At 40.5% G+C, this 14,676-nt stretch overlaps 1 protein-coding gene across 1 annotated transcript; it reads left to right on the forward strand.

Moving 5' to 3' along the window:
* Nucleotides 1-498: 498 nt before the first annotated feature.
* LOC142905111 (uncharacterized) lies at nucleotides 499-6,725 on the forward strand. The gene is made up of 6 exons (XM_076051616.1): nucleotides 499-659; nucleotides 1,370-1,480; nucleotides 1,850-2,078; nucleotides 3,933-4,108; nucleotides 5,056-5,166; nucleotides 6,488-6,725. Exons 1-6 carry the CDS (start codon nucleotides 608-610, stop codon nucleotides 6,706-6,708), a joined length of 900 nt encoding a protein of 299 aa, XP_075907731.1. The 5' UTR covers nucleotides 499-607; the 3' UTR covers nucleotides 6,709-6,725.
* Nucleotides 6,726-14,676: the final 7,951 nt, after the last annotated feature.

Consider the following 14,676-nt stretch of genomic DNA (forward strand, 5'->3'; position numbering starts at 1 on the left):
GCAACTTGGCATCCTGAGTCTTGTTAAACCAAAACTTGTTGGGTTCATTACAATGTAAGTATACCATAGTTTTGAGTCTCTAATTATGTATTCTGTTCATATCATATTGTACCTTCTCAATTAAAATATCTTGTGAGTTTACACCTCAGTCATTTGAATTTCAGAACAGAGCCTGTTTGGACAATCTAAATTGATTTTAGGGCGTCATAAAATTTATCATGACAACTATCAGGGTTTTTTTTGGGGTCAAGGGGCAAAAGGATGGAACATATGAGTGAATGAAACCAAACAAAAAATGCCAGGGTTCCATTTGATTCAATCAACCATCAAATGTCAATCATCTTCAGTGCAAACCGGCTCAGGCAGCATGTTCTCCGCGTGCAAATGTAAAGGTTCCTCTTCTGTGAGCTCATCCGTCACATTCCATCACTCTTACACCTTGCTCTCTGGCAAAGTCTCAAAGACAAAAGAAACAGACATCTTGGTGTCCCCTCCCATTTGCTGCTGGCTCGCTATAAATCTAAGGGCTCACCAAACAAGCTCACCAGTTTTTACATCACCTGCACACGATCGTTTGGAGTCCAGAGCCAAGAACCTACAAAACAAGATGGGAAAGATCTTCTTTGGCATCATTGCAGTGGTAGCCTCAATTGTGCTGGGTAAGACATTTTTTCTTTTTAAATTTTGAAATCCTGTTCACCTAGCTGCACGTGGGCACAAATTGTAGTTAGTGAAGAAAAAAGCTTGTTTTTGTTGTGTATCAATAAAAACGAAGGGGAAAAACGTTCTTCCCCAAAAAGCTTAATTTATTTCAGTAATCATGACAAAGTCAGCTAATAAAACAGAGATAGAGTAAAAATGTATTCCATTAGAATTATAATTTTAAAACATTGCTTGAACTTTTTTTTCATTTCCGAACAATGTGTAAAAAAAATGTCAATAGAAATCGAATTTAAAGCTGTTTTGAAACCAGTGCAAAATAGAATTCTAAAAATTCTAAATGGTGCTTTCTTTGTCAACCTAAATTTTAAAAGGAACAAGTTTATCATCATTCACTATTAATGAATTCCTTAATGTATTCTTTGAAAAGACGGATCCTGCATGCATCCAAGCCAGCTGCGTCACTGGGTAAAAGCGCACCAGCAGTTGGCAGTTTTGATTGTTTATGTTTAAACGGGGATGCATTCACGGATGCTAGCGAGCACTAAAGCGCAGAATGTGGTCGGATAAACGATAAAACAGATTCCAGATCTGGAAAGATGAGACCGGAAGCCGCATCGTTTAGAGTGGCGGAGGAGGGAACGAAACCTGCAGGATTGTAATAATTGTTTTCCCCTAAACTCTGCTCTCTTGTCTTTGCATGTTTCAGCCGAGTCCCTGACTTGCAACAAGTGCAACTATGGCCTGGCTGGCTTCTGCATGAGCAACACCGAGGAGAACTGCACCACCAACACCAGCGTCTGCGCTTCTACGAAAATATGTGAGTGATCGCCCTTTAGCTCCGAGGGGCTTTTTTCCTAAACAGAGCGGGTGTGGCACGATCGACAGAGCGGGTGTGGCACGATCGAGAGTCGCGCGCGCACACACACACACACACACACACACACACACGCACGCACGCACGCACGCACACACACACACACACACACACACACACACACACACACACACACACACACACACACAGCTGTCAAACCTGTTCACCCTGATTCATCACAGGGGAATCCCAATTTGAACAGATGTTCCCAATTTGATGTCCTCGCGCCCGATACAGTCGAAACTCAGCCGTGACTCAGAGCACCGCGTGCACTTTTTGACGTCCGCTCTAATCACCCGCGTGTCTCCACAGCTTTCACGTCGCTCACCAATGTGGGATTCAGCACGCTGGGTTGCAGTGAGCCCTCCGGCTGCAACACCACCACCAACGGCACCCTGCTGCTCGCCTACCAAAATAAGGTTGAATGCTGCTCGACGGACAAGTGCAACACCGTCCAGCTCAGTGGCGCCCCCTCCACCAGGATGACCCTGACAGCGGCTCTGGGAGTGGCTGTGCTGGCCACGGTGTGGAGCAGCATCATGTAAAGCTGCGGCCACCATTGGTTGTCTCTTCTCTATTTTTTCCCCAAACCAAACACATGATTAAACAATAAAACAGGTGTTCATGCTTAGTTTCTTTTCCTCTGTATGATCATTTGCAGGATACCGTGCTGTGGCACTTTATTTTTTTTCTTAAACCAGGTCTCATGTCAAGGCTCAGTTGGTGTGTTTGGCGTCCTCACTGTGGGAGTTTATCAATGGGATGTTTCAGGGAAACATTGAGATTGTAAAGGTCTTCCATCCTCTCACCTCGTCCAGTTGTTTGTGTGTGTTCCAAGAAGCATCACTACTTGATCCTAGTACCTCACAGTGGTGGGTGGTTATCTAGAATATTAAGCTTAGGAGAAGATTTTAACATCAATTCTATCTCTTTGTTGCCGCTGGGATCACTGCAGAATACAGCTGACGAGATGCGTTGACGCCAAAACATTTTTGGATGATTGAAAATGTTACACTGATGCCTGGTGAATGTTGATTACAACTTTTTATTTTTATACTACACAACTGTATTTATCTTTTCAACTTTGTGTGTAATTGGATAAACCTCTGTAATAAAGTTTACGAAAGAAAAATCATCACATTCTTTGATTTAAATAGTAATGCACTACCATCTTCAGAACAAGCTTCACAGATTGCATCATTTTTTTTACTTTAGGAAACTTTGCAATTTTGTAGCGAAGCAGTCTGGGCCCAATGTTTGGTATGTGAATAATAATTTTAAAAAATAATGATCTCGTTAAAACACTTTGGTTGGTTGGTCACTTCAAAACAAGAACTCGGCCGTAGATTTCAAAATTTGGCCAATCATATTCCTCCAATGTTGGGCTTTAGCAGTGCTACAGTGCTTCCTATTGGTTGGGACATGCTCTCATCACAACAAAAACATTAATTCATCGTGAACCTTGTCCATCCATCTCACCAAGGAGCTATAAAAGGACTAACCTTCTAATAACCCTGCACAGCACCATGTCTGTGTAGCATGTCTGTCATTATGATTTATTTACCAAAAATACCAATTAATATATGTTTCTTGAAACTTTTTTTTATTACTTATGATTTGTAGCATAGGACATGATGGAAGGTGAAATGTCCAATTAGAATTTCCTTTTATTCGCATACTGCTTGAACCAAGCGCACTTTACGGCATACACTCAACTAACAGTGCAATAGTAAGAGTTTACAATGCTGTGGATCACCAGTCAGCAAAGTGGGCCAAGTCACTGCTGTGCTGCCATTCGCTGAAAGATTGAACAATTTCCAAACATCATAAATACAAATACCAAGCAGTGGAGTTAAAAATAAACCGATACCTGTGCTGTCAACTGTTGTTTGAGATGTTTGCATAGTGAATATAAAGGGTTTAAGTCAGTGCCTTCTTCTAAAAGAAGGGGAAAAAGGCTTTAATGCACTTACTTTGATGTGGATCTCATAAAGGGAGAGTCAGTGTGTGCTTCAACAAAGAATCCCGAACCCTTTGTGGCAGAATGACTCTGATGTTGACCAAAGTAGAGGTCACTGCTGCTGATGGTGAGGCTTTAGAAAAAAACAGTTACGCCGCTTTTAAAAAGAACCTGTATTTTGCAACGCTTCAAACGCACACACGGACACGTGTGCGCACATGAGCATTGCTTGTAATCAATGGGCTCTAACCCTCTTTGTTTGACTTCTTAAGAGAACTCGCTCTTCAAACAAGCCTCTTTGTTTCGTTATTTTCTCTCAGACATTTTCTTAAACATTGGCTGACGGCCAAAAAATCTTCATGTGACTCTGGTTTCTGTGTTCTGAAATTGTTGCAAAGGTCCGATCGGTGCCACACCTCAGACATAAAAGTAAATACCTCAGTGGTCAAGGAAGCAGAGTGGATATTCACCGAACGCAGACACGAACACGAGTTTGGGTCATTGCCTCATCTCATTTTTTGCGCCCCACTCGAAATCAAACTCACATCTGAAGGTGAGGATGAAGAGGTTCATGCTGGTCTCTGCAGCCCTGGTGGCAGTGTTTGCTACAGGTAAGATGCATTCCCATCAGATGTATTTTTTGGTTCCCGAAATACTCTGTGAAAACAGGCAGGGTCACTAAAACCTAACAGTATATCGCTCAATACTTTGATGTACAAAAGGAAACTCCCCTTGATAAAACTTATTTATCAATATCATTGAAACAGTTGTGTTACTTGTTTGTGTAAGAAAACTAACACAGAGATTAGATGCGTTTAAATGCTTTGTGACTATTATTCAATGAAGATTTCTTTTTTTGATTAAGTTCATTTTTTTCCGATCCCTGTGCCCACAGCACATACAAGACATAATTATGTCATGAATCAGCCTCTATCTAAATCCAAGGCACACCTGTCCACTAAACTGCTTTTCAAATCTTAACGTCAACAGGTTTTTAATTGGAACAATAATCATTTCATCCCAAAGAAAAGCCGGTCTTTAAGAATGACAGGTCACATGGCTTTACCACACCTCAACCTCAGAGTTGTCTGAAATTACAAAATTGAAAATCTGGATGAGGGTGGAGTAGAACGAGCAGGTGCTGTTTGTTTTTAGACCACTCGAGGGTGCTGTCACAAAAAAAAGGAAAACTTTGAAAAACACTTTTTAGAAACAGGACATAAGGATAAGTTTGGATGGACGTTAAGTCTAAAGAGCCTGGAAAGATGTGCAACTTCTCCTGCTCCCAGATATACGGGCTACGTCAGCTGTTGATGTTTCCTGTTGTTTGAAACATTTTCATTCTTTCATTTTTCATTCATTCATTCATTTATTCATTTATTTGTTCAAACAAGTTTAAAGAAAAACATCAAATCAATAAAATATGTAAACATGCAATGGCAAGAAAAAACAAAAACAAAAGTGAAAAGACATCTGTATAAGAACATAAGTAACAACTCCATGTTCAAAATAGGATGAAGTTTCTTTTTTATGTTTGTCTTTCTCTCTTGGATCGCAGGGGACTCCTTGATCTGTCGCACCTGCCGAGTTGGGATCATGGGCAAATGCCTGTTTAGTGGCTCTAAGGTGTGCAGTCAGTCTGAGCCAAACTGCCACTCGAGTGAATTGGGTGAGTGTCCTCTTCTCTTTGCTTTAATCTTTGAGTGGTTGTTAAAAAAAAAAAAAAAGTCATAATTTACAGCACTAATTGACATGAGGCAGTAGGAAAAAATGTTCTAGGCATTTTAACACTGATGAGGTTGAGAAACCCGCTTGAGCAAAACCACGGGTTCACCCAGGACACTTCCTTCAAGAGCCAGTGCCCTGTTTAATACATGCACTGTGTGAAAAAAATAAATAGAATATTTCCCCAAAAAAATAAATACATTTGTAATCATCACAATGATGTGCAGTGAAATTTGTTGAGCTCTCCTGAGCTCTTTTGATCATTCTGTGGTGGACTTCTCATCACGTGGACGTACCAGACACTGTTCCTCGTGCCTCCTCCCTCTGTCGTCATGTTTACTGTAAAAAGAGCAGTGACATCATGTTCTTTGTTTTTACATTTTCACCAGGAAGTGAATCAAAAACAGCTTTAAAGTGAACATGGTTACAAAAAAGAAAAGAGCACGCAAAAATGACACCCTTCAAGTGTCCCACTCTTCTCTGATAGCCCTCAAGCAATGCTAAGGGCACATTAGTGGAGGAACAGTTTGCTTTGCCTTGTAAGAGGGCCCGGTGAGTGTTTAAAGTCTGACTCAATCTGCCTTGGACTCAAGCACTATTCAGTTTTTGTGCCATTGTTGCGGACGTCTAGGCTCGTCTGTGTTGTCTTATCTCACAACTCAGCACACAACTTTGCAAAAGCAAATAGCAAAGCCACTCATGGCTCACACAGGAAGACACCTGTATGCTTACCTAGACCAAACAGTGGCAGAAACAAATGTTTTTTTAAAAGTTTGTCTGAACCGCGGAAAAACAAGAAGACAACTGCCTTCTTGTTTTCCGGTGGTACAGACGGAGATGTTTTTGGTATGTTGTTTTTTTGGGTTTTTTTGGCCAAAACTCTTTTACATGAGAAATTAATTTCCTGTCTGGCTGCCAGGCAACAGTCAGTCCTAAATTGGGTACAAAAAAACAATTAAAGAGAATTGTAAACATAATTATACATTAAAACGTGTTAATTCTTAAACAACTTCTCATAATAACAATATTTCTACCGTACTTTTAGGTTTTTTGGTTCTTTTTTATTGTCAGAAAAGTTTTGTTTAAAATGATGATTATTTTACATCCAAACTTTATAATATTCTGTAACAAAACATTTGTGTAACACAGGTAATACCCAACATATATTTATAATATCCTCAGTTAAAAAGCATTGCCTTTGTTGGCATTACACTGGCTCAGTAGCTACCAGTCTTATTCTCTACTCATTGTGCTCTCGTCAACAGCCTTAAACCACACCAGGGCGATGGTCATCGAGTCCGGAGGCTGCATAGCCTCACATCTCTGCAACCAGACTGAATCGGGAAGCGTCCTCACTCTCAGCTACACAATGACCAAGACCTGCTGCAGCACAGACTTCTGTAACGGAGCCACATCTGTCCGGCTGCCACTCGCTGCTGCGCTCAGCGCCGCCCTGGTGGCCATTTGGACAACTTGGAGCCTTTAGATCTAAGCCAAAAAGAAGGAAAGAATTGGATGATGAGTCCTTGATGCTTTTCTACCTTTGAATACAAGTCGCTTTCATGCTTTCAGATGTATTATATGACATTTGACCTAGCAACAGATCAGATACTCTGCCTAGTTTAGGATGTAGGATCTCTATCTCTTTGTGGTTCATCACTTTTTGGTTAACCTTTTTTTTCCTTCACCTTGTTTTGAATTTATTATTGAGCCACTTTAAAACACAAATAAAATGTATTATAAACACCAGAAAACCCTTGTGTGGCATCCTTCATGTGTTTTGGTCTCATTCACCATGGACAAGGAATTCATCCTATGAGGCCTTGTATATTTGGTGCTCGTCCACTTCTAATACAATCTGCACTTACTGTTAATTATTAGATTCCCTGTTGATTTTTTTTCTACACGTTGTACGACAGATTGATATTATCTTTCTGAAACACATAAGTAACCTGAGTTGTTGTAAGCTATGGAGGTTTCTATTTGCTTGGCTTGGTTTGCTTACTGCCTTTTGTATCTGTGAGTGCTGTTTACTGTACTGGGGTTGAGTGGATTGTGTTTCTTGAAAATGGATTTTATCCTTAGTAGTTATGTTAAACTTTAACCATAATCCTACACTGGACTTATTTAACCGCTGCACAAAATCAGAATCAGAAACACGTTTATTGCCAAGTAGGTTTAACACTTAGGAGGAATTTGCAAGAGCAGTTTGTGGAAATTGCCGATCATTTCAATGTAGACATTGTAGACATATAGACATTACAAACAATTATGGAAACCTGAGTTTAAATCTGAGCTGTGGTCCGTTTTCACACCCGTTGGAATTTTACCTCCAAAGTCAATTTCGCCATCAAAAGGAAGTGCATCTGAATTGCTTTGGTTGAAAGGCTTAGATCTAAAAATGCGCCGGTAAGACCTTGAGAGAAGGAGCTTAATAATGACTTTGAAATGGTGGGTTGGAGGAAGAAACCAAAGGACAGATTACAATGAAAAAACTCGAAGTGCAACATTCTTCACTGTCTGCAGATTGTTGTGACAAGTTTGACAGGAATCTGCGTTTTTGTTGGTTCCACTGTTTAATGATAAAGATGTGGATAAACATTTTATCATTTTTGAGTGCGTTGCCACCTTGAGAAAACCTCAACAAATTTCTTCTTTTCTTTTTCAGTTCTTTCTGAAGAAACTGGATGAATAAGTTGACCTGGATGACTGAGAACCTTCACAAACGTCTTTATCAATATCATTGAAACAGTTTATTGGATTTGGTTACTGGTTTGTCTACGAAAAACTAACACAGATTAGATATGTTTAATAGTTTAATGACTATTATTCAATAAAGATTTATTTTTCATGAACATCTTTTTTTTTTAGATTCATAGCATGTGGGACATAATTATGTCATGAATCAGCCTCTATCTAAATCCAAGGCTCATCTGTGTACCAAACTGTTTCGATGCTTTTCAAATCTTAACATCAACTAGTTTTTAATTGGAACAATAATCATTTCATAACAAAGAAAAGCCCGGTCTTCAGATTTGGAAGGTCTCATAGTTTCACCACACCTCAACCTCAAAGATGCCTCCAATTATCAAGCTGAAAATCCGGATGAGGGTGGAGCAGAACAGGCGGATGCTGACGATTGTTTCCAAACCACTGGAGGGTGCTGGCACAAAAACGTCAAACTTTAAAAAAAAACAAAAAAACAAAAAAACAAAAAACAAAACAGGACATCAGGATAAGTTTGGATGGACGTCAAGTCTAAAGAGCCTGGAAAGATGTGCAACTTCTCCGGGTCCCAGATATACGAGCTAAATAAGTCAGCTGGTGATATTTCCTGTTGTTTGAAACATTTTCCTTCTTTACGTTTGTCTTTCTCTCGTGGACCACTGGGGATTCCTTGATCGGTGGCACCTGCCAAGTTGGGATCATGGCTAGTTGCCTGTTAAGTGGCTCTGAGGTGTGCTGTCAGTCTGAACCAAACTGCGAATTGTGTGGAACAGGTGAGTGTCCTCTTGTCTTTGCTTTAATCTTAGAGTGGTTGTTTAAAAAAAAACAAAACAAAAAAAAAAACTACCCAAGCAGGTGGATGTTTGTGTGCGTGTGTGTCGTAATTCAGTACTAATTGACGTGAGGTGTTGGAAAAAATGTTCCAGGCATTTTAACACTGAGGAGAACGACATCCGGGAAACTTTCATTAAAGGTCACCTATTATACAAATTTTCGGGCCTTTGTATTTGATTTCTGGCCCCTCCAGAGCAGCAACACACGATTCCCCGCACTGAAAGCTTTGTAGATCTGTGTATCTCGCTGCTCGCTTCCTCGTATTTCCTGCATCCCGCAAAAACGCTCTGTTTTACTTCACTCAACCCCCGGCCGCCTCCGTGTACGCCTCCCGCCCAGCCCACTCCGCTGTGATTGGTCGCACTCTTCGTCGCTGCTGAGCCTCACTTCTTTAGTTTGCCGGTGAGGGAGTTGAGAGTAAACGGCAAACTTTACGAAACCGGCACGATTTAAGCACTTACCAGTCCTACCAGAAAAATGCGGGGATCTTTTGTGATTGTTGTGGGCAAAAATCCTTGATTATGCGCCACGTTTTCTAAAAAAAATATGCAATCAAATATACAGGATATTTCTGCAATTTTATGCGATGAAATTGCGGAAATTTGCAAAAATTGCGGGGAACTTAAAGAAGTGTGTTTTGATGAAAACCAATTTAAAAAAGTGGCTCTCCAACACCATTCTTACTAGCTACTACCACCTTAATGTAACGAGTCCTATCTAATGACCTCGTATGATTATAAAGAATACTAAATCACAGAAAGTGCTGAGAATAATCAAGTTCTCATCTTTTATTTCAGACCTTAGAGATGTCTCATACTTACAAAACACTGGGGCAAACAATAAATTGAAACAATAAAATAAAATGTACTTTGCATTTCAAAGAGGTAGCAAAACAGAAAACCTCTGCTGAAATAAGTGCATACCTGAACAAAGTGTAAACGCTTATTGCGCGGTCTGCTGGGAGTTTTCACGCACATTATAAAACATAGTTGCTGTGTGTTTGTGTCTCGGGGGAGGTGGGGGCGCAAACTGTCTAAGTTATTAATTAATAACTACTGTTAATATTTAAATATATGTTAATATGAACATAAGTTATTACTATGACATTTCAATCAAAGAGTGATGAAGTGTTGTTTTTATTTTTTATTCAAATTATATTATATTATTTTTAGAAAGACGGCACATTCCAGCTCCACCTACTAATATGCTTTAAATCGCAGTAGATTCCATATGTGACGGATGTTAAATGTTCGCCAGTTGAAATGGTGCATGCACGTTGCATATTAATGTAATGTCATAAATTGGGAAATATCGAAAAAGTGTTTGCATGCGCGACTCACATCGGGAACCCGTCGGAACCCGTCTCATAAATCTGCGCATGCGCTTTTCACTTGCGAGTCACTTCGTGCAGGTACTCAGATCGGGTTGTGACAGTGGTAAAGGAAGACCAAGGGCCAATTCCAATTCCTCCCTTAACTCCTCAATCTCAACCCTCGCCCTTAACCCTCAGTCTTTGGCCCTCAATCTTGGCCCTCAAAAATAAGTGTAAGGGCTTAGAAATGGGACACCCCTTAAGTGCAGTTACGTCTTCAGACTGTGGGGGGCGGCCTGACGCCAAAGCTACGTCCAGTCTGTCAAGACGACGACGAAGAAGAAGGAGAAGAAGAAAAAGGAAGAAGTCCTCCGTCGCTACACAACGAGGTATACAAGTAATGTGAAGCTGGGACCGCCGGTCCACTGTGGTGGCTAACAGTTCATCAACACGATTCAGCGGTTTTACATTGCAAATAGTCTTAAAACTAATGTTACTTGAGGTCACAATACACTTACAGTCCTCATACTTGTTTTCAAATATTGCCATGGCTGACCGGACGAGAGGGGTCTGGCTGCAGACCGGTGCTACATCGCATCCGCATTAGGCTGAACAAACCTCCAACATTTTCTCTGTTCGTTCCACTCCGACGGTTGTGGTCCTTGGTGCTTTGGTAGTCGCTCTGTATTTTTTATTTTATATTTTTTAATTTTCCTGACACTGAAAAAACATTTTCTTGGAGCAGCGCATTGCGACATCACTTCCGGGGGAGGGCGGAACCAGTCCGAGAGGGTGCCTAAGCTTGGCCATGAAAGGAGATCCGGAACGCATTCACTTCAATGCGTTCCCAGTGTTAAAAAAAAAAACCCTCCGTGAACAGAACGTTTAGAACCATGCCCAACAACTGGCAGGACTCACTTCCAAACGCATGAACCTCATTATTTGACGATTTTGCATCGTTTGATACTAGGGTTCAACATTGTGACAGTATTTAGAGCTCAGAAAAGTGGAAAAGCATCATAGGTGCCCTTTAAGAGTCAGTGCCCTGTTTAATACATGCTCTGTGCAGAAAACAAACATAATATTGCCACAAAACATTTGCAACTGTTAAAATGCAGCACTTTATTCAGAGATGATTCTGAAATGATGTGGAGTGAAATTTGTTGAGATCTCCTGAGCTCATTTGATATTTCTGCTCATATCTTCTCATCACGTGGACGCACCACACGCTGTTCCTCGTGCCTCCTCCCTCTGCCGTCATGTTTACTGTAAAAATAGCAGTGACCTCATGTTCTTTATTTTCACACTCAGCAGGAAGTGAATCAAAAACAGCTTTAAAGTGAACATGGTTACACAAAAGAAAAGGAAAGAAACAAAACAATCACAGCACACAAAAATGTCACCCTTCAAGTATTCCACTCTTCTCTGATAGCCCTAGAGCAGGGGTTTCAAACATACGGCCAGTGGGCTGGATCAGGCCCGTGAACTGTTTTTTTCCGACCCGTGAGATGATTTTGCAAAATATAAAATCTGCAATTTATCAATGAAAGAAAGTGCTGTTCAAAATGTTTCCACTTGGTGTCGCAATATCGTTTGTGCTTCGCAAACATACTCAATACTGGGGCTGAGCAAATCGGCACAAGTACAGCCACTCACGTCTCCGATTGGCTACCCTCATTGCCCCAGAACGTCTCCTATTGGCTACCGTCATTGCCCCAAAATGTCTCTGTCGAAACAGACAAAGTTGATGCAGAGCAGTGTTGCCAACTTGGCGACTTTCTCCCCCAAAAAAGTTGCTACTCTCCCAATAGCAACTTTTTTTTGTCAAAAGCGACTAGCGACAAATCTAGTGACTTTTCCTGGTGTTATTACGTTGTGATTAAGTGCAAATGGTCAATTATGCAAATTAGACAATAACATCTTTTGGCGACTTCTAGCGACTTTTAGGACAGCCAATAGTGACTTTCCTTACTGAGGAGTTGGCAACCCTGATGCAGAGTGCAGAGTGCTCAAAGAACACAAACAAAGTAAAACAAAGAAAACAATTAGAAGTTGTTGTTATTTTTACGTTATTATTACCGTACCATGATTTTACCGGTCCGGCCCACTTGGGAATAGATTTTCCTCTATGTGACCTGTGAACCAAAATGAGTTTGACACCCCTGCCCTAGAGCAATGCTAAGGGCACATTAGTGGAGGAACAGTTTGCTTTGCCTTGTAAGAGGGCCCGGTGAGTGTTTAAAGTCTGACTCAATCTGCCTTGGACTCAAGCACTATTCAGTTTTTGTGCCATTGTTGCGGACGTCTAGGCTCGTCTGTGTTGTCTTATCTCACAACTCAGCACACAACTTTGCAAAAGCAAATAGCAAAGCCACTCATGACTCACACAGGCAGACGGAGTGTCTGTCAGCAGCGAGACTATGAGCGAGACCTGCTGCAACGCCAACTTCTGTAACGGAGCTCCATCTGTCCGGCTGCCCCTCGCTGCTGCACTCAGCGCCGACCTAGTGGCCTTTTGGACTACTTGGAGCCTTTAAATCTAAGCCAAAAAGAAGGAAAAAATGGGATGATGAGTCCTTGATGCTTTTCTACTTTTTAATCCAAGTCACTGTCATGCATTCAGGTTTATTATATGACAGGTAACCTAACAACAGATCGTTAATAGAAGTAAAAGTACAACTCTTAAATTTTTTTTTTACAAAAAGCATGCCTGCCTTGTCTGTAGAAAAAGTGATCTCACAATAAAAGCTGTTCTTGTTAAAAATAATTGAGTGACACTCCTTCAGGCTCTGGACATTTGAGCCGCTCTGTCTTTTTCCACAGGGCTTCCTTCTCATGTTGCAGGAAATAGCAAAACTAAAAACCTGACAAACCACATTGCTGAATGGTGTGTCTTGCATGAGTCCTGCCTATAAACTCTCGCTACTGCTGTCAATTCAGCTTACTTGCCTTCAGGATTTCCCTCTGTCTTTTGAACGGAATCTTTTAGACTTGAAAGATGAATAACTACTTCATAACATTATTTGTCCTGGGCACTTGCATCGCGACGGGTAAGTTAAGAATGATAATAATTATTATTATTATTATTATTATTATTATTATTATTATTATTATTATTATTATTATTATTATCATTATTGTTGTTGTTGTTGCTTAGTGACCTTAGAATTTCCACCAGTTGATAAAAATATATAGTTCCAGAACGATCAACAAAGCCTAGGTCTTACAATAACTGAATGGAGAAATAGTTGATTTTGTAGCTTTGAAAAATGAAAAGATTTATGTCCATATAATATGAAGCTTAAATGTGAACTGCCTAGCTTAGCTCAGACATAATAGTAAATCTTTCGGCACATCGAAAAGACTCACAGATATAAAATGTACTATAGACTTTCATAATCAAGCATTTGACAACCTATCATACACATTTTTAACAACTTTTTATGTGATGTGTTTTTATATCCATATGAGTTTTATGCCAATAACCCTAGTGCAAATCAGGGAATTTTCTGAGGGAGGAAGGACAAACTTCTCGCAATCCCGAAACTGTTGATAAGAAATCTTGAAAGTAAAGCTGTTAAAGCGGTTGAGCTGGTCACTGCTGCTATCTTGATTGATCTCTCTCTTGGCTGAACAGCGCACTGTCTGACATGCCATCAGTGCAACATCGGTCTGTTCGGTGCCTGCCTGTTTCCGGGTGACGTCACGTGTCAGAACTCCACCGAGAGCTGCTACAATGGAGAAGCCCGTAAGCTAACCCATCCACTCAACAAACTTCAATGGTCATGAAGTGACTATTAGTAATCATAGCATACAGATTGTTTAAAGCTAATATGAACAACTTTCAGATAACATTGTGTTCAAGATAACCTCACCAAACAGAAGTTTTGTAAATGTCTTGAGGGGGACTTGATATTTTGTTGTAAGATTTGTACTTCCTGCCTTTCTGCTCAGATAGGCAGCTGAGCAGCAAAAGCCAATGCTTCTCTTGATATTAGTCTTGCAAGATACTTTTGTAAAGGAAGCAGGAAGTGAAAAATCTAATCAGAAGTAAAAACACCCCAGTGTGATAATTGTGAATCTCAAGTTTTCACACTTTGAATTTGTCTTTTTTGACAAAAGTACCTTTTGTGTCTCCTTGCAGAGTTTAATGCCACAGGGTTGCTCAAGCTGCAGATCAGCGGCTGCCTCGACTCAGATCTCTGTAACAAAACCCTGACTGGGACCCTCCTGAGTGCCGCATACACCAGCTCTTTCACATGTTGTACAACAGATCTGTGCAATGCTGCCTCCTCTCTCCAGCTGCCTCTCACTGCAGCTCTGCTCGCTGCCCTCCTGTCGTCTCTGTGGGCCATGTAGGAGTTCCAGATTTATACAATCCATGTCTGTGTCTGCTGTTCTGTTATGTACTTCTGTCGCGCACAGATTTTAATTTGAATTTACCAATATAAATATTTTACTCCTCTCTGAAACATTTGTATGGTAAGATCACCATGATTAAATGGACTGAGTATAATTAAAAAGATAATCTTTACAACCTGATTAAGTGCTCTGGATTTCTTCACAATAACCAAATCTGCA

Source organism: Nelusetta ayraudi, unplaced genomic scaffold, assembly GCF_046127955.1.
Source record: "Nelusetta ayraudi isolate G7.1 ecotype Tasmania unplaced genomic scaffold, CSIRO-AGI_Nayr_v1 ptg000135l, whole genome shotgun sequence".
In the NCBI taxonomy this organism is placed as follows: Eukaryota; Metazoa; Chordata; class Actinopteri; order Tetraodontiformes; family Monacanthidae; genus Nelusetta; species Nelusetta ayraudi.

What these genes read in the sequence shown, in the direction of transcription:
- LOC142905111 (XM_076051616.1), top strand. Translation starts at nt 608, where the DNA reads ATGGGAAAGATCTTCTTTGGCATCATTGCAGTGGTAGCCTCAATTGTG. An exon ending in GGTGGCAGTGTTTGCTACAG is followed by an intron (nt 4,109 to 5,055) that starts GTAAGATGCATT and finishes CTTGGATCGCAG; the next exon opens with GGGACTCCTTGATCTGTCGC. An exon ending in CTGCCACTCGAGTGAATTGG is followed by an intron (nt 5,167 to 6,487) that starts GTGAGTGTCCTC and finishes TCTCGTCAACAG; the next exon opens with CCTTAAACCACACCAGGGCG.